Source organism: Drosophila albomicans, chromosome 2R, assembly GCF_009650485.2.
Source record: "Drosophila albomicans strain 15112-1751.03 chromosome 2R, ASM965048v2, whole genome shotgun sequence".
Taxonomy (NCBI): domain Eukaryota; kingdom Metazoa; phylum Arthropoda; class Insecta; order Diptera; family Drosophilidae; genus Drosophila; species Drosophila albomicans.
This window is the reverse complement of record NC_047631.2, coordinates 2,422,323-2,448,041: the sequence shown is the minus strand read 5'-3', so window position 1 is coordinate 2,448,041 and position 25,719 is coordinate 2,422,323. Positions and strand designations below refer to the sequence as shown.

General features: G+C 37.8%; 2 protein-coding genes across 3 annotated transcripts; one reads left to right on the top strand and one right to left on the bottom strand.

Annotated features, from left to right (window-relative positions):
* The first annotated feature begins 356 nt into the window (after window positions 1-356).
* Window positions 357-25,538, top strand: LOC117574668 (synapsin). The gene is given in 12 exon segments (XM_052007750.1): window positions 357-471; window positions 1,990-2,066; window positions 2,428-2,771; window positions 3,450-3,613; window positions 3,683-3,754; window positions 5,138-5,281; window positions 5,355-5,459; window positions 16,904-17,121; window positions 17,491-17,587; window positions 19,379-19,546; window positions 19,620-21,060; window positions 22,353-25,538. Coding segments are annotated over 10 exon segments (2,991 nt in total). The 5' UTR covers window positions 357-471; window positions 1,990-2,066; window positions 2,428-2,548; the 3' UTR covers window positions 22,712-25,538.
* Window positions 5,126-14,770, bottom strand: LOC117574670 (tissue inhibitor of metalloproteinase). 2 transcript variants are annotated; one of them, XM_034258574.2, is made up of 5 exons: window positions 14,502-14,770; window positions 6,367-6,629; window positions 6,227-6,312; window positions 5,942-6,160; window positions 5,126-5,867 (listed from the first exon to the last, which is right to left on the bottom strand). In XM_034258574.2, exons 2-5 carry the CDS (start codon window positions 6,497-6,499, stop codon window positions 5,673-5,675), a joined length of 633 nt encoding a protein of 210 aa, XP_034114465.1. In that variant the 5' UTR covers window positions 6,500-6,629; window positions 14,502-14,770; the 3' UTR covers window positions 5,126-5,672. The 2 variants fall into 2 exon arrangements, with proteins under 2 accessions (XP_034114465.1, XP_034114466.1); XM_034258575.2 differs by having other exon boundaries at window positions 14,515-14,770.
* Window positions 25,539-25,719: the final 181 nt, after the last annotated feature.

The following is a 25,719-nucleotide window of genomic DNA, read 5'->3' as shown; positions in this document are numbered from 1 at the left end:
TATTTTATAGTTTTCTTGAATTTGTTCGTGTACAAAGCAGGAACTTGCCCTAGTTTCCGACTGGCGAGTGCATTGAACTAAAAATAATCATCGTTCAAGTTGCTATCACATACCACCAATGGCAAAGCAATAGAAACAACAGCAAAAAGAGCAAGAACTGGAGTTAGAGTGGTTGGCAGAGCAACAAAGTATCGCCACAGTCGGGACTTGATACAGTTTATATTTTTCTGCTCGTTGCAGTTCGTTGCCAGACAATTGAAGTTTGTGAGTTTGTATTTTAATATGCATTTTATACCTTTCATTTTCAGCATTTGACCAAGAATTTTAAAGTCTACTGACGAAGGAAGCTAAACGACAACTGCGCCTGATCGACATTGGTCAGCGGACAACTGTTCGACTCCATCGCCCTCCACGGTCAATATTAGTACCATTGCAACTGCTGGGTGTGGGCGAATCTGCGCCCCGCCACCGGTAAGGAGCACAGTTCACAGTTCACAGTTCACAGTGAATATTGCTTAACTGTCAGCCTTAACACGCTTACGATCGCAATTATTGCAATAAATGCACTCAAATTTACTTTAACACACCTTTAATCCACCAACATATTGATGTGTGCACTAGCATTAGCCACCGCTTCACAAACTACTCGCTTTAATTTTCAGTTTCATTTATATTTTAGTTGCCTCTAAACGCATACTCGCATTTTAGTTCTCTTTTAAGGGCCCACGTTGTGCTCATTATACTGAAATGGCCCTTAACTGTGGCACGCTTGTGTATTGTGCGTGTTGCGCGTTGCGGGCTGCGCTTGTGCCCGCGAACATCAGGCTGAAAAGTTTCAAGTGCCTTGAGCCTAAGGCCCAAAACAGCCAATACAAATGTAAAATACGAGATGGCCAAGTATATAGCGTTTTGGCTACAAGTGTTTGACTTGACTTGACAGCAAGCAGCAAGCAGCAAGCAACAGCACCACCAACAGAAACCAACTTCAAAGGTGCACTAAGTGTGGCTGCTTCGGAATTGTTTCCCATTGTCCTAAGTTGTCCTTGGCAACTGGACAGTTGGACACTATTTGCACCTTCTCTTTCCACCTGTTGACTATTGGTGCACAATTAAACCAAAGAGTAATTTTATTTTCTTTACAGTAATATTAATTTTTACGTCTGTGCAGCAGAGTATTTCCATTCAATTTGCTTTGCTTTTAACTGCAATTTTCAATGAGCTTTTAGTTTTAGATTTTCGCTTCACACAACACTTTTTCCGTCTCGTTCTCTCAGATCCAAAACCTTTCTCGTTCAATTGAAATCACGTAATTTGTATATTACATCGTAGAAGTTTCATTACAAATTCAATTTCATACTCTACACAATTAACACACTATTAATTTGTGAGTGGCAATCATAAAATAGTCGAAACGTAATCTATAATAATGTATAAACAATTGAAAATTAAATTTAACTAACCGTTTTCTCATCAAGATGACATATGAAATTTTAAATTTGGATTTCCTTCACAAGAAGCGATAACTAAATATTGTTTTGCTCTTGTATTCTTTTACGATTTTTACCATCTTTCACTGTGTGAATTTTCATACGAAGTGATTTATTGCTAACTGGCCAATTAGGAATTATAATTATGGCAGGGTCGATTGGGTGTGATATCGCCCATCTTCAATATATGTATTTAGATTGAAAGACCAGAGAATTATTCAAGTATTTTGTTGCATTTTAAGTTTACATGTAACGCTTTAAACGTTTTGCCTTGCGTAAAATAAAATAAACTGTGAGTCATACGGCGTATACTTGAACTATATAATTGGTACAAGTAAATGCTAGTATGTTCTAGTATTACACTCAATGTCTCAATGCACTTAAATAAGATAAACAATTCGATTCGTCTACTGAATGCTCAAAATTTGAAGCACTTAACATAACTAATAAGCTGGTTTAACCACTTTCAAATTGTATTTCTGTCCTATGGCGTGCCGCACAGGAACCAAAAAGCAGCACCCTGAATTTCTCATCGTTTAAATCAAGCTTCACTTCCAATGTTAATTTCCTGAAGAGAAGGTAAAGACCTTTAAAAGGAGTTGCTCCCTTCTTAACTCGAGAAGGGTGCATTAGTTGGATAAAACTAATTTCGAATTTCATATGTTTGTCTATTTTCTCTCCCCCCACCACAAAATGTGTGCTCTTCTCCGCTCTCTCTCTCTCTCTTTCTCTTCTTATCTTCTATTATTCTTTCACTGTAATGCGCTGCACCCTTCACTTGCCACCGTGTCTACGTGTCGAACGGGTCTTCTCTAAATCGACTGTGTAAACGAAACGAAATTCAACCCACCACACCTCGTACACTTACATCATCTACTCCACATCCACATCTACATCCACGTTAATGTCCACAATCGATCAAAATAATCACCAAGCGCAGATTTAGCTCGGGAGACTTGTCTTCCGAGGTCGATGATGTTGATCCCAATAGCTTGCCGCCAGCTGCGCGTCCTATACAGGACCAGCCAACGAAGCCGAATGCAGCAGGCGGACCACCGAGCATGCCGCCTCCACCGGCACCAGGACAAGTGCCGCCGCAGCCCGCTGGCGCTGCTCCGGAGTTGTCCCTAAGCTTTGGCGCTGGAAAGGCACCGACTGCAGCGGCTCCAGCGCCACCACGTGGCGTTAGTGCTCCAACGAGCCCAGCCAAGTCGCGAGAGAGTCTCTTGCAACGTGTGCAAAGCTTAACGGGCGCAGCAAGAGACCAGGGTGCTTCCATATTGGGTATGCTATCGTTGGAATCTTGTGACACTCATTACATTCTTTTGCATAGTGTTACAATCACATCAGGGCTGCTAACTGATATTGATTTGATCCCTAGTGATCTGATTATAATGCAATTAAACGAAGTTATAATTATATAATATACAGGAAGTACCGAATCAAGTTAGATTGGATCGGATTAAACAATAAACATGATAGAAAACTTAAATCAAATATGCTCTCTATTAAAGAGTACAAAATATTATTTTAGGAAAAAAGAGACGAATGATAAAAACAAACCTGTAATGAAAGCAACAAACTCAAAAACGATTTATCATCATCGTCGCTAAAACCGAAAACATGACACAAGACTATAATCGGCAGTAAAATTATGTTGTTATTTTTGTATTGCTAAAAATGTAAATAGAAAGAAATATTATTGAGAAAATAAAATAGTTTTAAGCTTAGGAGTGCTAAGAACATTATTCAGTAAAACAAATTTCGTTTGCAGCCCTGAATTGCACAATTAAATAATTAATACGAACTATCAGTTACATGAAATAATTGTTTAGGTAACTACAGAGCCGCAATATGTCATTATATTAATATTAAACTTAATAATGTAATTTGAAATTGATTTTTCCATTTTAAGAGGTAAAATTCATTAAAAATGTAATCCACTCTATTCATTTCCTATAGGAGCTGCAGTTCAGAGTGCCACCCAACGTGCTCCTACCTTTAACAAGGATAGATACTTTACGTTATTGGTGTTGGATGATCAGAATACGGACTGGTCAAAATACTTCCGTGGCCGGCGACTCCATGGCGATTTTGACATACGCGTGGAGCAGGCCGAGTTCAGAGTAAGTTGAGAACAAACTAAATCTGCCAATGCAAACAAACATTTCATTTTATTCCATGTGCAACCACAGGACATTACTGTAGTCTCGAGCGCAGATACCGGACCTGTCGTCACAATGGCCGCATATCGCAGTGGCACCCGGGTGAGTTACAAGTGTTCCTCTGCCTTAAGAGCGTTGTGTTTGCGCTTAATTAATGCAATGTTCCCGGCACGCGGACCTGTTTATTTCCCGTGGACCCTTGTTAGATTGTTATTCTTGTTGTTATGGCAGCCCGTGTGTACAATTATTTGCGTTTATATTTGTTTCTGTACTTGGTTTAAATTGTCATTGAAGTGGTATTACTGCTTTGTTAGCCTTGTCTTGATTAAACTTTTAAGGTCAATTTATTAGAAGTCTCGGAGATATCGGAATATAGAAAAGCATTTCATTTGCATTCGGCATACTCTAATTCCTTGACGAAGAAAAAAGTCATTTTAAAGTTAAAGATAAATAGAATTTGTTTTTCATTTAAATAAAAGGTGAATTGTAATAAGTTTTTGTGTTCTATAAGTCTGTAATTTCATATAATATTTCAATTTCATACCGAGCGGATAATACACTTTCTTTGACATAGATTAAATGGTTTAGGATAAAAATTAAACTAACCATCTCACATTTAAGAGCAGAGTTTAGAATGCTCAACCCTGTTATAAACTTAAAGCTATATAATGATATTAAAGTTCATAATTATTTATATATCTGTAGTAGATCATTATTTTAACAGTTTAAATTGAGATTGCTGTACCCAGTATATTTTTGAGCTACTTAATTTTTTGTTCTTCCTAAAAGTATGCTATACATTTTACAAGGTTTTTTATGGGAAACGTTCAAGATTTTCACCACTACACCATACCAATTTTTAAACCATGTGAACTTTGTTTATTATTTTATTGATTTTACAATGATTAATTATTTACCTATTTGTGTTCAACAAAAGGAGAATCGATCAATTATTTGTCGGTAACAATATCCAATATAGGTTTGAACATTAAAGGCATTGGTATTAAGATATATATGTATGTACATATGTATGTACATGCATATATGGAGGTGTGAGTTTCAGCTAGGTTTCAAACCCAATAGTTATCCGACATAGGAACAACATTCAAAGCGATCAGAATGACATGTCAAACAAAGAATGTTGTATGAAACTATGATGCACATATTTTGCTGACAAAGTGGCATGTATAATATAAATACGGATATTGCAGGATGATGATAAATTCCATTTATTTGCCTGCAATTTTCATTGTATGAACAAATCGACTCTAATGTATGAACAGGAATGCTGAAATTAACTTGTGGAGGTTTTCAGAACACTATAAGTATTTTTTGTAGTATTGAATGATTTTATTTTGTGTGATTTATTTTGTTATTTTGTTTTTACATAGGCAATTAGTTAGGAGTCAACTAAAATGACAACTAGTACGTAATATGACATTTATGTTTCTAACATAATTTTTGGAATATCACACCAAAAAATAGGTAGCCCGTTCGTTCCGACCGGACTTTGTATTGATCCGGCAACCGCCGCGTGACGGTTCCAGTGATTATCGATCGACCATACTGGGCCTTAAATATGGCGGAGTACCCAGCATCAATTCGTTGCATTCTATTTACCAGTTTCAGGTAAGTTTGCGCTCATGCCTGAGCCTGTCTGAGCCAAATGAATAGTAAAATTGTGCAATGCATTCTTATTTAGGATAAACCATGGGTCTTCTCGCATCTGCTGCAGCTGCAGCGGCGTCTGGGCCGAGATGGCTTTCCGTTGATTGAGCAAACATTCTTTCCGAATCCACGTGATTTGGTAAGTGTATTAAATATTAAGGACTTAGCACTAATACATTAAGTAGCTACATTGATTCATTGCCATAACTAAAAGCCATCCATTAATAAATAACACATTAAATATAACGTACGAATTAAAGCTCTACACAAAAAATAAAAATATAAATATAAAAACTGTAGCATAACAAAAGCTGGAAGAGCCAGCGGTACTTAGGCAATTCCCTTTACTCATCTACGGATAGCTCAGACACTTTTTATAGAGCTGTGTGCGTCTCCAGCGGCATCGCTGAATATCTCCGTTGCGGGTGTGAATATGGTGGGGAACGCAGGAAGAGTAGTCGCGTTCGCACTTCCCGAAAGGCGACCACTTGCAGCCTTCGGCGGTCTCGCGGTGTCGCAGACATTGGCGTCCAAAGCAGGTAGAGATCTGTGGAATGGAGCAGATACGATTGTCAGTTGTCACTTGTGTTGAGGAACGAAGATAGCATGCATGAGACGTACGTTGCAAGTACAGGCTAAGCCATAGGCACCACTGAAACCGTGACGTTCACTGATTGTCATCTTGGTGTATTCCTTGTAGTAGGCGCATACATTTAGTTGTGGCATGCGACCAGCGATTATGTAAACCTTTCCAGTGTCCAGCTGAATGCCGCACATTGCGTCATCATTAGGTGTTGATAAACGGCCATCGCGAAGCATTCTGCGAGCCTCTGGAGTTGCCTAAATGAAGTGAACGCATTGGATGTAGACACACAATTCAACCAAGCTGAACCAGAGATTACTTACCTTATAGGTGCGCTTTATGTGCACCTTGTAGATGGTTTTTCCCGGCTCGATAGTATTTGATTTCCGGAGAACTCTCAGTTGCACAACTGTCAAGCGAATGATAGTAATTGAATTCTCCAAAGTATATACCTCCTACTCACCATAATCAGCGGAGCAGTAATGCGTCTGTGGATGCGAAGGCATGCACATACAGGCATCCGCAGTGCGTCCATAAAGTGCCAGTATTGCCAACATGCTAAGCGCCAATAAACCAAAATGCCTTGTGAACTCCATGGCGCCGAAGCCGTAAGCCGTAAACCGTAAACCGTGAGACGTAAGCTGAGGAGCTGTTTAAATCCAATTTCTGTCGTGTTTATACCTTCTCAGACCAATAACAAATCGTGTGTATCGCTTATCGGTGGCTCTGAAATGAGGTGAGGTAAATGTGATTGCATCCTATTATGATGATGATGATTTACTAGTCGCAATAACGCAAAGCCGAGCCTGAAAGTCAGCAAGCGATTTGTTAAGACTACTCTATTTATGTCATAAGATTCTCATTGTCCATTAGCGTATTATCAATTCATCAATGCACTGTCAAGTCTGCTTTGTTGCATTTATTTTTCGAGGGTCTTTGAATTTAAACGCGTATTCACTCAATATTCTACTATATGTTGAAGTAGAATCGAATCTGAATAGGAATTTCTTAATTTGGTGAATTTCACACATACATGCATACATATTTTATTGGCCATTGCAATTGAATTGAATTCAATTTAGATGCCTCTACATGAGCTGCACACATAAATCGTGCTGGAGAAACTATACAGAAAGTAGTTCAATTGCCAGTCAAATGCATGCCAGCTATTCCATTTAGCATTGTTTATGGGAAATTCATAGAAAACTTAAGACGAAGAAGTCGAAATCCATTACAAAACTGCTGATATATGCGTCAAACGCAAAAATATTGTATAATATCGAGAGCGGGGCACAATAATCACTGGCGGTTGCACTCTTATACCCGTTTCCATTCCAAATTCGAGTCCCAGGTCCCCGTTCATCGTGTCGAACTGATCGACAGAGATAGGCAGGCCCATATAGACAACATGCATCCATACATTCGAGTTTGCAATGGCAAAGACAACGGCAAAAGCAAAGACAAGCGGCAACAACTACGGCTAAGGCTACGGCTGCGGCAACCCGGCAATGTGGCAATTAAATTGAAATAAAATTGAATTAAAAGCATTTTGCGGAAAACCACTAGAAAACAAGAGAGTCGGAACATAGGGGGGGGGGCGCTTGTGTTATGCCGGGAGACGAGAGTGCGGACTCGATTGCCTTATTGATTGAATGCAAGCCAGAATAATGCATCAAATTATTTATTAAGTGGCAGCCAGACAAGCAGTCGCCTCCACTAATGGGCTAACGGAATAGTTCATGGTAGTCGAGTAGAAGGACCTAATCCATTTTGTCACCCTGCTGTTATCGCTTTGACTTTAGCCATGACGTGGATTTGTTTAACAAACAAGACAACAAACAATTCAAAAATATTAACACACATCAGACCCAATAGGAAACATGAACAACTTTTTGGACTTGTCGCAAATTCGGATCTCGTGGCAACTCGGCTCAGCGGTGGCAACATGATTAACATCGAAATCCAAATCAGCATCGGTAATAAGCCTCCATACATACATTTAAAGTTGGCCCCCAAACAAAAAGCGGCACCGAACAGCAGGCGGTGGCAACGTGTGTGTGTGTGTGTGCGTGAACGAGTGTGCCAACCGCAGTGCCACTAGAAAGAATGGGTTGGAGGTGGAGAACGGCAATCGCTGTCAACGGCAGCGATGTTTTGTTGACAAGTTTACATGTGTCAATTAAATGTTATATATTATAGCACACGGCATATACGCATACAACAATAGACCAACACACTTATGTGTGAAGTGTCAAGTAATGGGGCGAGTTTAATTAGCATTGATTTCCACTTTGCCCCCAGACTGTTTAATGATACCAACAATGCACAAATTACGGCAGAAAGAAAACAACAATCAATTCTCAGTTCTGATTCTCAATCTTGCATTTATCTACTCAGCAGATTGAGGTCATGGAGATATAGATAACCGGGGGCAGTCATAAGTTAAGATAAGACACTTCAAAAGGCAGATACACCATGCATGGCTGAGATTGCAGCAATTATTTAGCATTAATCGGTCCTAAAATAAAATCTATTTAAGAGTACTTTCTTCCCAGTTTTGCTTTAAATACAATATTATTCTCAAATAGGTTCAGCAAATAATTTTTCATTACCTTCTTCTCTTGCATAAAAGTAAATTGTGCTATTAAGTGTTATAAACATAAATTATGCAAATATCTTTAAGCATTATTAACACTTGCACAAACTGAGCGTTTTAAGGTAAATTGAAATTGAAAGGGCTGAATGCCCAATGCGAAAACTCAATGTTAAAATGTTAAAAACTCCGACGGTTTTTCTTGGGGTGGGAAATGATAAAGGACAGCGGCGGGTGAAAGGCTAAGCCACAAACCGATTTCAAGCGCTCAGCTTGGGCTTTTGGGTTTGGGTTTGCTGTATCAAGTTTCTTACAGCTAAAAGCCGCATAATTAACGGGTTGTTGATTATTCGGTTAGTTTGTTGGTTGGATGTTTCGCCTGTCGTCAGTGACGTCGCGTTAAATCTAAGCTAGGCTTGGGCAGATAAAGAGAAGAGAAAAGAGCATTGTTTTATAAGCACTTAATTGAGTCATAAAATACTGCTAAAGTCTGCATATTATCCAAATCAAGTGTATAACACTTTATGCGGATTCAGCTTTCGCGCTTTTGCAATTGAGCACAACAAATCGAACAGCAATTGTTGAAAATAAAATTAAATAACATCTTTTCTTTGGGTTTTTGCTTTGTTGATTGCTTTATTTGAAGGCTCACCGAATTAGCTCGGCGGTCATTTACATTTTGTTTTTACGCTTTGTGACGATTCTTATATTTATTTCTCATTGACTTTCTAAGCAATTCGATTTGTTGCTATCGATCGCAAACTTTTTCGAATAAATAAAATCGCGAACATTTATTACTCAGAGAACAGTACTAAAGAATGAAAACCCGAGCAAAACCAAAAGAATTTAGTGCTTACAAGACAATCCCAAAACATTTAAAATGTGATGTATTATTCGCTTTATTTAATATTTGTATAATATTACGCATTCCCATTACAAATGGTATCTAGTAGAAAATGCATTTGCCTGCTTATGATTCAAAACATTTTTCTGTGGTCTTATTCAGCTCGCCACGTCACTTTCAACTTTAAGCAAGTGCAATTCATTTCATTTTGAATTGTCGGCAGAATTGTTTACTCTCCGTCTACTAATTAAATACATGCAGCTGATAAGGCAAGTGCAGCTCATTTCCATTGAAAATTGTATTGAAAAACTCCAGTTATACTTAACGTATATCTTACAAAAGTTCTATTATTTACAATATACTCTAAGCAATGACTCAATAAGCAAACTTAACTAACTTAACTTTTGCATAGTTGACTTGAAAATTGTACAACTGATTTATTCTTATAATTCTCTAATCTGAGTGCTGACTACGAACATATTTATATGCATATTGCCTAAGGAAGCCTTTCTTTCCCATTTTATTTATTGTTTTTGCTTGGGAAATTTTCATAGCGACTGAAAACTTTCTTTACCAAATGTCGACCTTTATGGCTGTGGGGGCTATTGCGCTTTAGCTGTGCTGAGCACAATAAGAGAAAATTATATGAAAATATCAGAGTCACGATCGATAACGTCATAATCGGCATGATCAATGAAGTTGTGGCCACAATTGTGGCCAAGGATGGCCATACAATATATTTCGATTAATGCTCAGAGCAAAGCAGTTTCAGCTGAACTTTGACTTGCAAATGTGTTCAGGAATCGTGTGATTGCAAAATATGAAAACGCTTTCAGTTTGCGATTGACTCTACCCGATTGCATTCATTTGACACGCAAACAGTGAAACTTATGCATCTAATGGTTAATACCTCTCGCTTTTCTTTAGTGTGGTTTAGTAGTTCAGTGCCCAACTGATAAGACATGTTAACGTCAATCTATGATTGCTAATTGAATTCCCTGTTCGTCGGTGCAACAGCAGCCACCGCAACAGTAATTGCAACAGAAACGTTTGACGGCTCCATTGTTGCGTGACACAATCTTGACAAGGCGGCGCCAATACAGAGCACTCCCTGATTTTCTATTTGTTTACCCAAACTAAGTCTCGTTTTGGCCTTTTGTACTATCTACAATGAATATTTTTTAAGAATTTCGTGGCTTTACGGATAATTAACTTGCAGCTCAATCGAGATTCCATACAATTTGTTCTTTTAAGACTGTATTTAAATGCTATATAAAACAATATATTAATTTCGTTGCTTTGACTTTCTGGTATTTCTTTCACTGTATAGTAATAGTATATCGATATACCAATTGTATCCTTCGGTATATTTTAGTATTTTTGTCGAATATCAATTTGGTATATGTTTAGAACATGGCTTATGGGTAACGGGTATCTTACAGTCGAGCATACTCGACTTTCCTTATTGTTTCTTATAGACTGTTGCGACTAAATAACTGGCTGGCATCATTATCCATAAAATAAGTCATACGCATTCCTCATATTTGGTCGAGTACTCAATGTCCGTCTGCTTTGGGACGAGTATGTAAATAAACCGAAAATGCAAAATGCCACAGTTTTTAAGATTTTGGAATTCGTCACGTTCGATGTCGACGGTCGACAGTCGAAGTATAAAGTTGACTTTTCAACGATCGCCCAGACGCGGCAGTTTGTTGTTCCAAATAATTAAATGAATTTCGGTCGTTGATTATGCCACAAATTATATGTACTCAAGGCGACGGCCTATGGAAAACAAACAAAAACTCTCCCGCAATTCAACGCTCCAGGATGCGATGCGAAGAATTCAATTAAGAATGCAAATTTGAGCCAACAGCAATAAAAACTTGACCAGCTAAAAGAGAAACACTTGAGCACATGATTTTTCTGAGATATCATTTTGGCTCAGATTGCATTTACTGGTCAGAAAATATAAATTTTGAATAAAAGCAAAGAATACTATGCTATGAATTTTTTTGTATTCACATGTGTTTTTATTAATATTTGTCAAGCTATACTTTATTTAAGATATATACCAAGTTGTATATTTACTCAAACACCAAAATACAATAGCCAAAAAATAGATGAAGCGAACTCAATATCCATCGATGCAAGTAAAATACATAAGATTGGAAATTTCATAGTTCTCCACGAATTATCATGTGTTAAGTAGGTATTTTGCGATGCTTCTATAAATATATTTTGTGCTACTATTACTTTGCTCTAAACATGAATTTGTTTAATACCATGCAAGTTAATTAATAACTATAATACATGTACATAAATAATATTAAACCATCAACATATTTCATTTATTAATTGTTATAAACTTTTAATGTGATAAATCATGTTAATCACAAAAATACTTATTCTTATGAGTATTCGGAAAAAGCACTGTGACAGATCTTGTTTCATAAATTTAAAAAGTGTCAATCAAATGAATTGACAAACACAGACAGCTTCCAATTGCGCAACTCTGGCCCACACACAAAGTTAAGCAATTGAAGTGAAAACTGACAGCATGGAGGCATCCTCCTTAGCCACCAACTCCATTCATTACATCAGTGTCATTCCTAAGGAACACACAAGCAGCAGGCCGTAAAAAGAAATCATCGCCAATAAATCTGCCGGGCTGTGAAATTTAAACGAACGTATTTTATAAATGGCCAGGATGTCTTTGTATCGCTGTCTTTTACATTTCTCTTTAATTGTACAATAATATTTAATTGCAATGCCGAATAAGAAAATTATTAATGCATTTTCGCGGCCGTCTGTTTATTGTGGTCCGTGACAACCGCAACACCCACAGCAATACCACAAAGATAACCAAAAAATCCAACAGTGGGTGTGTTGACGTCGTCAGAGTCATGTACCAAAAGCCGAACAAGTGTAAAATTATTAACAATCATGTTCTGTATAAGGTGACTCGGTTTAAACACTTTAGTGCATATGGAACTTGAGTGTAATTCCCAAAAAAGGGCACTGAATGAAGTGCCAAAGCGTTCTCTTAGTGTGAAAAAACTTTACATTCATTGTGAAAATTGATTTCGAATTGTGGTTTTATACCATCTATTCATTTGGAATGTATGTAACAGGCCCCATAAAGTATATATATTCTTGATCGGCATCAATAGCCGAAACCGTTTGAACTCCTAAATCCCAGAGACTATTAGAGATAGAGCTATCACTTTAATTCGACAGCAGTTGCTCTATTTCTATATCTTATTATTCTATTTTGTTTTAGATTTTTATCACACTCACTTCCGCTCACGCAAATTAAAAAATTAAATAAAAATCTAAGTTTTGAACCTATTTTTGGTAGATACAATGAGAACTACAGTATTTATTATTCCTGAAAATTTACTTGCGATCAGATAAAGTTATTTAAGAAATCATTTTATATGGGAAGAAGCTGCTGCTGTCTGGTATCAGTTTGTATTGTGTATTTTTAATGTAATAGTATATCGATATACCAAATATAACCTCGTTCTATAGTTTTGATTTAATAAACCAATAAACCACCAGCATTGAGAAATTATTCTTGCTACTCCACTAAATTCGGTTAATATTAGGAATTCCATTTTTAATAAAAAGCCAACTAGTGAGAAGATTATCGTTAAAATAAATTATAACAAATTAATACATTAACAAAATACTGAAATGTACCAGAAGCTACATTTGGCATAACGACAAGCTACCTTCATAATACACAATAGAAAACCATATATCCATTATTATTGTATGTAATTGTACATTTGTTATCGAATTCCAGGGCCGGAAAATCTTAGATAAAATGAATCTCTGGGCGACACTCAAAAAGTCTTGTCAAAAAGTTTTTGTAGCTCTATCTCTTACAGTGTCCGAGATATAGATGCTTATACGATCAGACGCACGTGATTCTCAGCTGTCGATTCTGATAAAAACATACGCAAAAACTAAAAAAATTTAAATCACCTAAAACAACAAATATGAAATACTTGTGGAAAAAGCAAGCTCAATGATTGCAATGGACGGAAATATTCCATTTATCGTATTTTTTTGAATATATAATATAAAGAGAAAACAAAACGGCTGTTGAGTTCGTCATTGATGAAGATCACTTTTTATTCAATGGCGCCTGAAAAGTGTAAATATAAGTCACCAGATATACCTACGAGTATGTATAATACTTATATTGAGGGTATAATGTGCGCGAATATAAAGCAAGCAGTTTCTTGAATATATTTCCAAGAATAAATTCTCTAGAGAATAAGCGAAATATGAAGGAACTGACTAAGACAGAAATTAGTATACATATGTATATATTGTCGAAATAACCGCGAGTAAATCGAGCAAAAAAACTGATGAATGTTTCATTACCATTTACAAATTATGAATCTGCAAAACTAAATTTCAAAAATCTAAACATTTTATGGATCCTATTTTTCGTTAAGTGCTCAATGTCAAAACGAAACGGTCCGATTTTGCATGACGTATGCGTAATTTACGTAAAGCCGCCAAACTCAGAAGTTTCCCTTGACATTTTTAACGCTCGAACACTACATATGTATTTCTCATAAATAGTTTTACATTTATTTACATTTTATTTATGGAATATTTGTTGTAGGATTGCACAATCAAAGAGGATTGTTTATGACTGCAGTTTGTTTACAAATTGGCGACATTAAAATCTATTAGCACAAGTTAAAATCTGGAAAATATATACGAGGAGAAATCGAAAGGCATGAAGCGAACGCGAGGCGAAAAAGGAGGGAAAGAATGAAATAAAAACAAATTAAATATAAAAATAAACGCAAAAATGTTCGAGCACAAATAAATAGAAAAATGCAGCTATACATGTGTGAGCTCGTGCCCGCCCGGCTATGCTGACATGTGTGTGTGTGTGTGTGTGTGTGCGTGTGCGTATGCGGTGCAGTGCGTGTCGTGTAGTATCGTGGAAAACTGTGTCGCTGTGTCAACGATGCTGCAACTGTGTCTGCAGCAGTAGCAACAGCGATTTGTGCCACAGTTTTCACAGCTGCGCACATTTCAAACCGTAATCCAAGCTCTACGTTAAGCACGCGTTGCATATTTGAAATATTAAATAATTCCCCAATTTCAATTGTACCATTGAAAAGTAAATTACCTGAGTAAAATACCTGAGTTATCAGCAGACTGCACTGTGCTCACTATTCTTTATATATTTATTTGTTTTTGGATTTGCTGTAGCACTTTGAGTGATAGCTCATCAACCTAATTTGTTTACTGACACTTCTCGTTACATTTCCATTTAATAATTTTTCACACAATAATTTTCACAATGCCGACGTCGATCTCTCGATGTGACGATACGCCGATGCCGTCGTGAGTCTTTCCGTGCGTTCTACTTCGATGCGCCTTCAATTCTGCACTGAATCGTAAGCTCAACCGTTTCAAGTGTTTCATAGCGTTTCCAACCACTCACTTTGCTTCGAGAGAGAGAAAGCGAGAGAGAGAGAGAGCGCGCCGAGTAAAATTTGCGATCGTTGGGGTAACACTGAGAGACCAATTGCTCTCCACGATTGAGCTTTTTTATTTACTGCTGCTACTGAGTTGAGTCGTTTCGAGTGGTTTCATTCACCCAATAAGACTCAGTTGGCAGCATTCACTCCTGATGCTCTTGTTGCCGATGAGGTCTCTGCTGCTGATGTTTGCCTGGCTCTCAGAGCTTTTGTTGTCATTGCGCCGGGCGATGAAAAGCGTAATAAATTTATGGCTAATTTGTGAGCAGGAGGGGGCAAGGAGAGGACAGTAAGAGGCTCTCTCAATTGTAAGCGCATTATTTTACCTTGGCAGCTTTATTAATTGCGAGTGTGATTCAACAGTTTATGCTTTTCGTGCAACAAACATATGAGTGTTTGGCGCCACAGCAGCGCCAGTTGTGGCAGCGCCGGCGGCAGATGCAACAATTTTTGAATGAGTAACAAACGGCGCATCTGTTGGGCCACAAATCAAGCTATAATTTAGTTGTATGTATGTATGTACATGCTATTGACCGGACACTCGAGTGGCTTCGAGTTGCATGTCAACATTCACATTCGCATCCATATCGATATCCACTTCCATGACCGCGGCTAGTCCAAGTGACTGGCCATGTGGTGCGCACACGTGCAAGGCATGGTCGGATATGCTTCATGCTACGCCTACAACAACTACACAAAGCGCCGATCTGCCGACCGAGAGTAATCTGCATATTCGAATGCGATAATATGTAGACACTGCTAGGTAGAGACCAGACTTACCTAAATGTACTTGCATGAACACACATGCATGCGATATATCGCTCAACGGATGCGTCACTGTGAATATTTTAAGTGCGCTGATATAACCAGAAGACCTCCAGACAGGCAGCCAACCAGACAACCACTCGAGTAACACTGCGAATTCTTCATAGCAGCTTCCAGGAATGCTTGCTATGCGGGGGTGTGACCATGATTTCAACGCCACACACAATATCACCCGTTGCATCTGACGAATTGCCCGCCATAGTCCTCCCCTTTCACCACTCTGTTTTTCTCAAAGACGTCATTGCTATTGAAATTCAATGAGCGTTTTTTTTTTTGCGCCTCGCGCCAATTGTGACAATTTTACGGACTGCGTCATCATTTGTGGCGGCTTGTTGATCTTTAGTAAACAGATCAACAGACTCACATACTCGTGTTTGGAAATGATTAACGAAGCAGTTTGTAACAGATTCCGCCAAGTCAATATACAAAATAATTACGAAATGTTCTCAAAGGTTATTTACTCCGAACACTTATTTGGAGAAATCGAAAAACCTTATTAGACCTTATTTAATTTTCATGTAGATTATTTATCCGCATATATAAGGCTATACTTAAGATATACATATATGAAATTATTGTTAGTTTTTATTTATAAATAATATATTAACATACATCAATATAGTTGTAGACATGAATATTATTCACGAACATTTTCCCAGAATGTTATTTTTAGACTGTTTTCATGTTTTCGAATTGCTAATTATCAAATTTTTAGTAGGAAATGACGTCGCTTTTATGTTTATTTTTTAAGTGATATAAATACTTATATTTTTCCCCTAAAGTTACACAAATTTAAGGTAGGTTGCAATTGCAGTTAATAGTTTGCCAGACCTTCAATTTATTTCTACCCACCTACATCAAAACATACTTACATATAAATAATAAGTAAGAATCAGCAAAGAGACTGTCTTTAAATTGATACTTTAAAGATCTTTAGATAAGTTATATGTGATTTACAATAATATATATGTATATCTGTCTGTCATGACATGTCAGTCCGATAAAGTGTGAGGCTCTCAAAGAGTGATATATAATATAACTGCCCAAACCAAATGATTTGTGGCTTCTTGTGATCATTACGCAAAGTTTATTTTTTAATTTGATCGACGAAACTGCTTTTTACTCCAATTTTAATAGATCCGAGTAGCTCTTATTTCATAATGTATATGGACATACATATATACACTTGTACTATATATATTGTTTCTTTCTATCATTACAGTTCCAATTTACCAAGTTCCCAAGTGTTCTGAAGGCTGGGCATTGCCACGGCGGTGTGGCCACAGCCCGATTGGAGAACCAGAGCGCTTTACAAGATGCTGCTGGACTTGTTAGCGGTGCTGGCAATGATTCGCATTGTTATTGCACCATTGAGCCCTACATTGATGCCAAGTTTAGCGTACACATTCAAAAGATTGGCAACAACTACAAGGCATTTATGTAAGTGATCACAGCTGCAGACAGTGCGCAAGATGCAGAGAAGTGACTGAAAACAAACTGAAAGTATCGATATGATGGATATCAAGAGAGCAGTCGAGTACATTAATCTATAGCTCTAGGGTCTGTGTCACTGACTTCCAATTGACCATGGACAATACAATGGACAATTATCCTTCAAAGTGCAGTTCATGATTTACAACTTTAAATTGGTTCAGTCGATTTCCACAATTAACTGAAAAGATGAAATCTTTTTTGGGAAAAATATTGCATTGTGGCCGAAAATATATTCGATATAAATTAATCCGTCTCTTTATTATTATTTCTATATGTGTTCCTAACTTGTATTACATTTATTTATTTTCTACTTAGGCGCAAATCGATCACTGGCAATTGGAAAACCAATCAGGGCTCGGCCATGCTCGAGCAAATCACTTTAACCGAGAAGTACAAAACCTGGGTTGATGAGGTAAGTCGTATGTCTTTAAAATACAAGTGCTTGAAAACAGTTAAGCAAATGATATAAATATTAACCCTAATGGCTGGGAATTTAAGGGTAGAATGCAGCTTAAGATGGTAAATTATTTAATAAATAAATGATTTCATGAATTACGTTTTAAATTAAATGTAATTAGCGGGTAGCTCAGTTGTTCACACTCGACTGCAACTTTTTAGGTAGAATGAAGCATCTCCGACCCTATAATGTATATATATTCTTGATTAGAATCAATAGCCGAGATGATCTAGCTATCCACCACGCCCACTTCCGCCCCCGCAAATCAACAAAAATCAAAAGACAAACGTAGTTTTAAAATTTAATTTTAAATTTTGGTGTATACAATAATAACAATAGTACTTATGATTGTGGAAGTTATTTTTGTATGGGAAAATATGCCTACAATCTGGAAATATTGTGCCGTTTATGGTATATTTTTAATGTGATACAATATCGATATATCAAATGTACTAGTTGGTATATTTTTAGTATTTTTTGGTATATTTTGAAAATACTACCGCAAATTTTACAATTATTTAAAATAGGTTACGGGTATCTCACAGTCAAGCACACTCGACTGTAGCTTTCTGACTTGTTATATATTCTCTCGTTCATTGGAAAAGTGGAAATGCATATTGATACAAAGAGCTTGAACTGAAGTGGCTAAGCATTAGACAGTTATCAAATGTTAGCAATCAACAGTTCACTTGAATTATTTTCGGCATATTTTGAGCCCATAATTTGCTTTGGTGGGTTACACCCTTGGGCTGTGAAGTCAAGTCTCTGCGCTGATTTGTGCCGGCTAAGCGGCAAGCAGCTTAAAATGTATGTAAACAAGGTGGAGACTAGTCGATAAGCACTTAGGTATCGGTTGGCATTAGTAAGTCGATAGGCACTAAGCTATCAACATCATTAATCGTCAGATTTAGGCCAGTAGCAACACCAGCAGATATTGGTTTCGAATTCAGTCGTCAGCAGAAAACAGTATTTACTAAGTTTAACTAAATTTATTCCATATAATAGATAATGAAGGAATATCTCTTTAAAAAATATTAGATGCATAGAAAACCTCGACTAATTCAAGCTTGAGAAGAGTGATTTAAGCGCAGTTGTAAGAAATCGAACTGTAAGTATCATATAATGAGACAACAACGGTAGTTTGAGTATTTGCTTCACTGGGAAACATGAGAATGCCATCAGCTGTGCTATTTGATCACTAGCCATAAATGGAATGGAACTCACATCTGAAATTGTTCTGAAATTGTTGAGCACAATGTAATGTTGACTCAGAATTTCCGCGTATGTGCACAAGTAAATTGCAATTACTGCAACTATTTGTTTGCACATTAGATAAACTACTTAGAATTGCCGCTCAGTTATAAGGTTGTAAGTGGGTGGCATCTGTTTGTTTGTATGTTTGTAATTAAAGCCATGACTTTGCGATAATAGCAATAACAACAACAGGCACACAGCTACAGCAGCCCACACAGAACCTAAACTGTGAACTGAGACTCAAATCATAAACAGATTATTATTCAATTTTGATTTATATTTCGATTTCGATTTAAATGCCATGACTCAGTCGAGTTGCATCCTCCTACTCTTCTCTGTAGCTGTTGCAGACAAATGCGGCTATTATTAAACAAGATCAACCATTGAACATTTCGAAGTAGGGTACTGTGAGATACTTGTTCGTGACTTTTCTACTTGTTTGTTAACAAACTGAATTATACGCATTATTGAATTGTATATTTGTATCCTCAGATATCCGAGCTCTTCGGAGGAATGGAGGTGTGCGGCCTTTCAGTGGTTGTGGCCAAAGATGGTCGCGAGTACATCATCAGTGCTTGCGACAGCACCTTTGCTCTGATTGGAGACAGTCAGGAGGACGATCGTAGACAAATAGCTGACTTGGTATCAGGACGCATGCAGGTAATCTACGACATCGTTGTATCTTGGAAACTGCCTTCGCTTATACTATCCCTTTCATTACTGAATTGTGCAGAACGTATGTCGGCCTAATATGGCGCAGACGGGTCCCGGCAAGCTGCCATCACGTTCCTCGGTTTCTTCTCGTGCCGAGAGTCCCACTGATGATCTGGCCCCAACACCACCGCTGCCTGCAGGACCAAGGCCAGCACCGATGGGTGGACCACCGCCAATACCGGAGCGAACCTCTCCAGCGGTTGGCTCAATCGGACGTCTGAGCAGCCGCAGCAGCATCTCAGAGCTACCGGAGGAGCCTTCCTCGTCAGTGCCCAGTACTGTGGGAGGAGGCGTGCGTCGTGACTCGCAAACATCGCAGGCATCGAGCATCTCATCGGTGTCCAGGACCGGACAACGTCCTCCGCAATCTCAGAGCTCAGTTGTTGAAGATGCGGAGGACACCATGAAGAACTTGAGGAAGACATTTGCGGGGATCTTTGGTGACATGTAGGAAATCGCTAATAAGAAACGCGGCAGAACGGCGAGCGAGACGAGCAACAGCAGCGGCTTAGGCAGTGTGCCCAGTAGTGCTGGACCTGCCACTGGTGCCAGTGGCACCAGCAGCGGAGCCAGTGGCGGCTTCAGCGGCTCATTTCTGGGCAAGCAATTCTCGTTCGCCTCGGGCGGCAAATCCAATGGCGCGGCAACGGAAGTGATATCGTCACAGCCAAACCGACCCTTGGAGGAGCCTGCGGCCAGCTCAGCCGCTTTGCCCACAGCCAGCGTTTTGGATAGCGCCAATACAAATACGGATAATATAACAACTGGCGGCTACAAGCCGGTGACCAATTTTGAGCCCCAAGAGCGTGTCAACCCCTTTGATAAGGAGCCCCACAAGTCGGTCAGTGCCACTAGCATGGGTGCTGTCTCGAATGCATCGTCGTCGTCGTCGTCGATGTCATCGTCTTCGATATCGTCGCGCATCAATCGCAATGGCAACAACTCAGTGAAATCACCGCCACCACCGGCTGGACCACCACCACCGCCGCCCTCGAATGCCAATGTCACCACAAAACCAAACACAAATAACTCAAATGCAAGTGCAAGTGCGACAGCGTATCGAGGCAGCTTTAGTAGCTCGCTGAGCAAGGACAAGACCAGTTACGGCAACTACGACAGCAGCAGCTCAATTGAGACCATCACACGCATGGATACCAATACCACAAACACAGCGGCAACAGCCACCGGTGCAGGGGAGGCCAGCGGCATTACAGCGATCACCACCGACGCCGTTGGCGGCGCCGCCATTACAAGTTCAACATCGACCAACGATTGGCGATCGGCGATTGGCATGAGATCGGCGAGCGTTTATAGCGCGCCCGCTGCTGTTACCACAGCTGCTCTGCCGGGCGACACCTCCGGCTACGATTCGAATTCGTTGGCATCGCAGGCCGGCTACAACAATCCCAGTGATTTGCCCTCATACACCCGGCCCTCTTACTCCCGCTCCGAGAGCAACGGTAATTATTTGGCGGTGGGCGTGCTGCTAGTTAGCTTAACGTTGCGCAAGACCTAATCAACTTCTCATCTCCAAATCATTGAGTTCCATATAAGCATCAGCATCAGCATCAATATCAGCATCAGCATCAGTATCAGTAAAAATATCAACCAATATCATTATAGCATCAGTATCATTAATATCGAAACGCAACTAATCAATATTTAACTAATCCCGTATAATGTCATATTATAATCGACGCGCTTATATTTATTCAAATAATCCTATAATATTGACGTGTAGATTGTATTAACTAAAGAAGTTTAGCAACGACCAAGTAAGAAAAGTACTTCATATACATAGAAGAAGCGAATTCGAAAATCGATAAGAAGCTAACAAACAAACTTAAACTTAGCCAAGTAGCCAGCAGCGTGTCAAAGCATAGCCAAAGTAAATTAGGTGCCATCTATTGTTTTGTTCAATTGATTCTCTTCTTTGATAGCCAACTCTCAAAGTGTAAGCCAAATAATACGTATACAACGTGTGCGCCGCAAAACAATTTGTAAGTTCGTCACTCCCGAGTGCTGCTATTCGCTTGCCTGCACGCACGAATTCTCACGAACACACACACGTCCAACTCGATACAACATTGATACACAACAGGAACTACCTACCGTACAGTACAATCTCGCTAGAGCGCACCGCAATCTCAGTTCATTTTTGGCTTTCTTGGCACGCACGTCTACAATAGACACAAAACAACTCGTAACTCGTATCTACAAATATATTATCTCGGAAGCTTACGTAGTTCAAAATTCGATATATGTTTTTTGCAACTTTCTTTTTATCATTTTATCATGAGTGGTGTGGCCCTGTGAAATAAAGTGCAAGAATCTAAATGCAGAGTTATCAAAAAGTTTACACAATTCAATGTAGACAGGCCCAATGCAGAAAATAATCAAACTTAAGAAAATCGTGTGTCTTTTTTCAATTCATTTTAATTCATGTGTTTCAATTTTGAGTTTTGCATGCCCATCCATACTATTGTCATTCACATTATTCACTCGCTCTCATGATTGGAGATTCATATCTCATAACTACTGATTGTCGCATATTTTTGATAACGCTCATTTCTCGCAATAACTATCATCTAATATCACTGTGTACTATGTAACTAATTGGTCCGAGTAGTGCTAAATAGAAACGCGCTGAAATTGGCTCTCAACTGCACCCGAGCAAAATAGATGTGCATCTGGAGTTTGGAGATTGTTCACGTTCAAATGTGTTTCTAATTATTTCTAATTGTATTTATAGCCTCCAAGCAGTCCGACTTGGACATCATATTCGGTGAAAATAAGTCATCGTCTTCGATAACGGCCTCGTCCTCAGGCAACGGAAAATATACCCGAGCCGGTGGCTCAATCTCCGATGCGGACATGATCTTTGGGGGTCCACCCTCGAATTACAAGAGCGATCGCTTTGGGGCTGCCAAGAGCATGAGCATGAGTTCAAGCGGCGTTGGTGCGTCATCCAACTCCTATAAGATATACGAGGGCATACAGAATGCAGCATTTAGCGACTACAGCGACTCGGGTAGCATTGCGAGCACCAACTCCGGCAGCAAACGATGGAACAGCAAGCCCGACGATGATGATGAATTGGATTTGAAATAAGTTCAATTTGACACCCACACACACACTAACACACGCACACACACACACACACACACATAGAAATAATCATTCTACACTCGAACTATGGAAAATCTGTCTTGTTTCTGCCTCCGAAGTTTCCTGGTTTCATACGAATCCAAATCATACCATACACTCACATGCACCAAGACGCATACACAGGAAAGTACATAAACATACTATACATACACATGCATTCGAACTTCACCGCATCTGTATCAAGTTCTTCATTGAGTTACTATTATTTTCACTCTCAATGCTGATATACAATATTTCTTGTTATTAATCAATATTACAAATAAGTATGAATATGCAGTTACTTATCATTTGCTATACAATGAATACAAGAAAAACTTACAACATACTAATAATATATTGAAATGAAAACTCTACACTACATAAATGATGTATAAGTATAACCACCAAAGCAACAACAATAACAATGATAATAATAACGAAAACATATATAAATCCCTCAAGAATGCGGGACTTCGATGATGATTTGACTGGTTTTGCAGCACGATAATGAGAGGATATTAGAGATACTTGAAAAACGTTTTGAAACCTTTTCTATTTGAAGCGAACAATACAAAAATATATACCTTATATATATCTTATTGAGGCAAATATCGTTCAGGCAAATGAACGAAAGAAATATTAAATTATTAAAAACCATAATGGTAATATAAATGTTGCTAAATAAGAACACATATTCCCAAGCGTATATTACATGTTAACTTGCTATTAAAAGCCTATTTCGAATAACACTTACGAATTAACTTGTTGCAAATGAATTGGCAAAAATACGAGATATGAATCTTAAATACTTATAAAACTACTAAAGGGCACATATGAATTCCGAGAAATTCGTGTGCTTTAATAAAAGACAATATGCGTGAAGTATAAAAATATAGATGAGATAACAATGCAAATACACTCAATGTTTATAAAGCAAATAATGGTTATTGAAATTCATATATGTTAACTATCAGCAAATGTTACATGCAAAGGCATAAAGTCAAAGCAGAAGCTAATTACACAAGTTTAATGTTTATTATACGCCCACAAATATTATTATTATTGTATTTAGGTACGTATTAGTAGTTAATGCTTAAACCCACAGACCTACACACAAACTTACATACATATATGTATAGTATGTAGGTGTATATGGAAAATGTCAATACAGAGAGACTACTTACTACCGACCTAGACATTACCCCAACTTCGAGTGAAGCAATGTTATATTAAGTTTTATGAACAGAAGGCGAACAAAGAAATCACAATTATAATGATTCCATTGTGTGTGCAAATATGTGCATTCATATATTATAATGTACTACAAATATATGGGGGTTTAGGAACCAAGCACATTTTCAACATTGCATATACGCATACAGCTGAAGTAAAGTACTAACTCATGGATGTTGAGAGCAACAACGAAGATACTATAGACACTCGTTTTTGGAGAAGCTTATTAAAGTATTAACACAAATGATTATTTTTAGCAATACATGTGTTATTTATTTTGTCACGCACATGTTTTAGCATTATTTTAACAATAGTTAAATATTTACAAGTAGACAATTTTTGTTGTTACATGTCGAGAATATAGTTGAATCATCTTTTGGATTGGGTTGTAAGTACTACAACAACTTTTAAAGTGTATTTTAAAAGATATATATTATTTAGTTAAAAATATACAAGTCGTGCAATAGAGATATTTTAATCAATAAATTGTAAGCTTTTTCAAATATACATATGTATGTAGAAAGCAATGCTCGATAACTTTCTATTCATATTTTCTAATACTTTCAACTTTAGTAGTGTTTTAATCTGTCTATCAATTTTCGGAATTTCTACTAATTGAATAAACATAAAAATATTACATGAAACATGATTTATTCAGATTGTTATGAACTAGACCTAAAGACCTATCAAACATATTACTTACTCATATACACTTTTTGAATACTCATCTTTGGCTACATGTACTCATTGTAACCCCAAGACATTATCATTTAAATCGTACATATGAAACTGTTTTGAAAACAACAATTTATATTGAAGTTCGTCGTCGAAGAATAAGAAGAAGAAGAAGATATATGTTACACATAGTACACATCCATATATAACAATTTACATACGAGCAAACATACACATCCACATATACTCATTACGTATCTTGCCCATCTTCGGAATTTAACCGTTCTGAATAATGAAGTACACAATGCTGAAACAGAAAACCAACAAAAAATACTCTAAACAAAAACAAGCATAAGATATATTACAAAACAAAACAACATCAATGCAATATCAAACAAAAATTAAAGAAATCAATACTCGTATTAATGTGAAAGGCGAAGCAAAAACAAAAACAAAAACAAAAAGGATAAATATTTCTAATCGTATATACATATACACCTTAATACCACACGTACTTATGGAATATGTACTTGTATGTTGTTTGTAATTGCAAAAATTTCTGAACATTTATTGGAGAAGACGGATACATAAAACATTTGTATTTGTATTATAACCATTTATTGACAAAATATACATATGTTATATACACATAATAAACTAATAAAATATGTACTTTCAACTATTCCAACGGATACTGCAAACCAAAAACTAAAATACAAGTAACAATAAATGCGTTGATGATTGATACAAAAGCCACAGTACTTTTACTTAATCATAGCCTATTCTCCATGCACAATTTCGCGTGCGTCTACCTGAGTTATTTTTGCAGAGAGCGAAAGGAAAGAGATAGAGAGGGGGAACGAGAGCACAGGTAGGCAAATCTCCGGACTGGAAAAATGTCTGCCAATTTAAGGGTAGTGACATCAGGAAAACACTCTCGTTGCTTCGATAATGTTTCTTCGAATGTTTCTTGCCAACTTCGTTCTCTCTTTCATTGTGCAGCGAGGCAAAACATGCAATGTCTGGGTCTTGGTCTTGATCGTGGCCTGCAGTCTGCATTACCT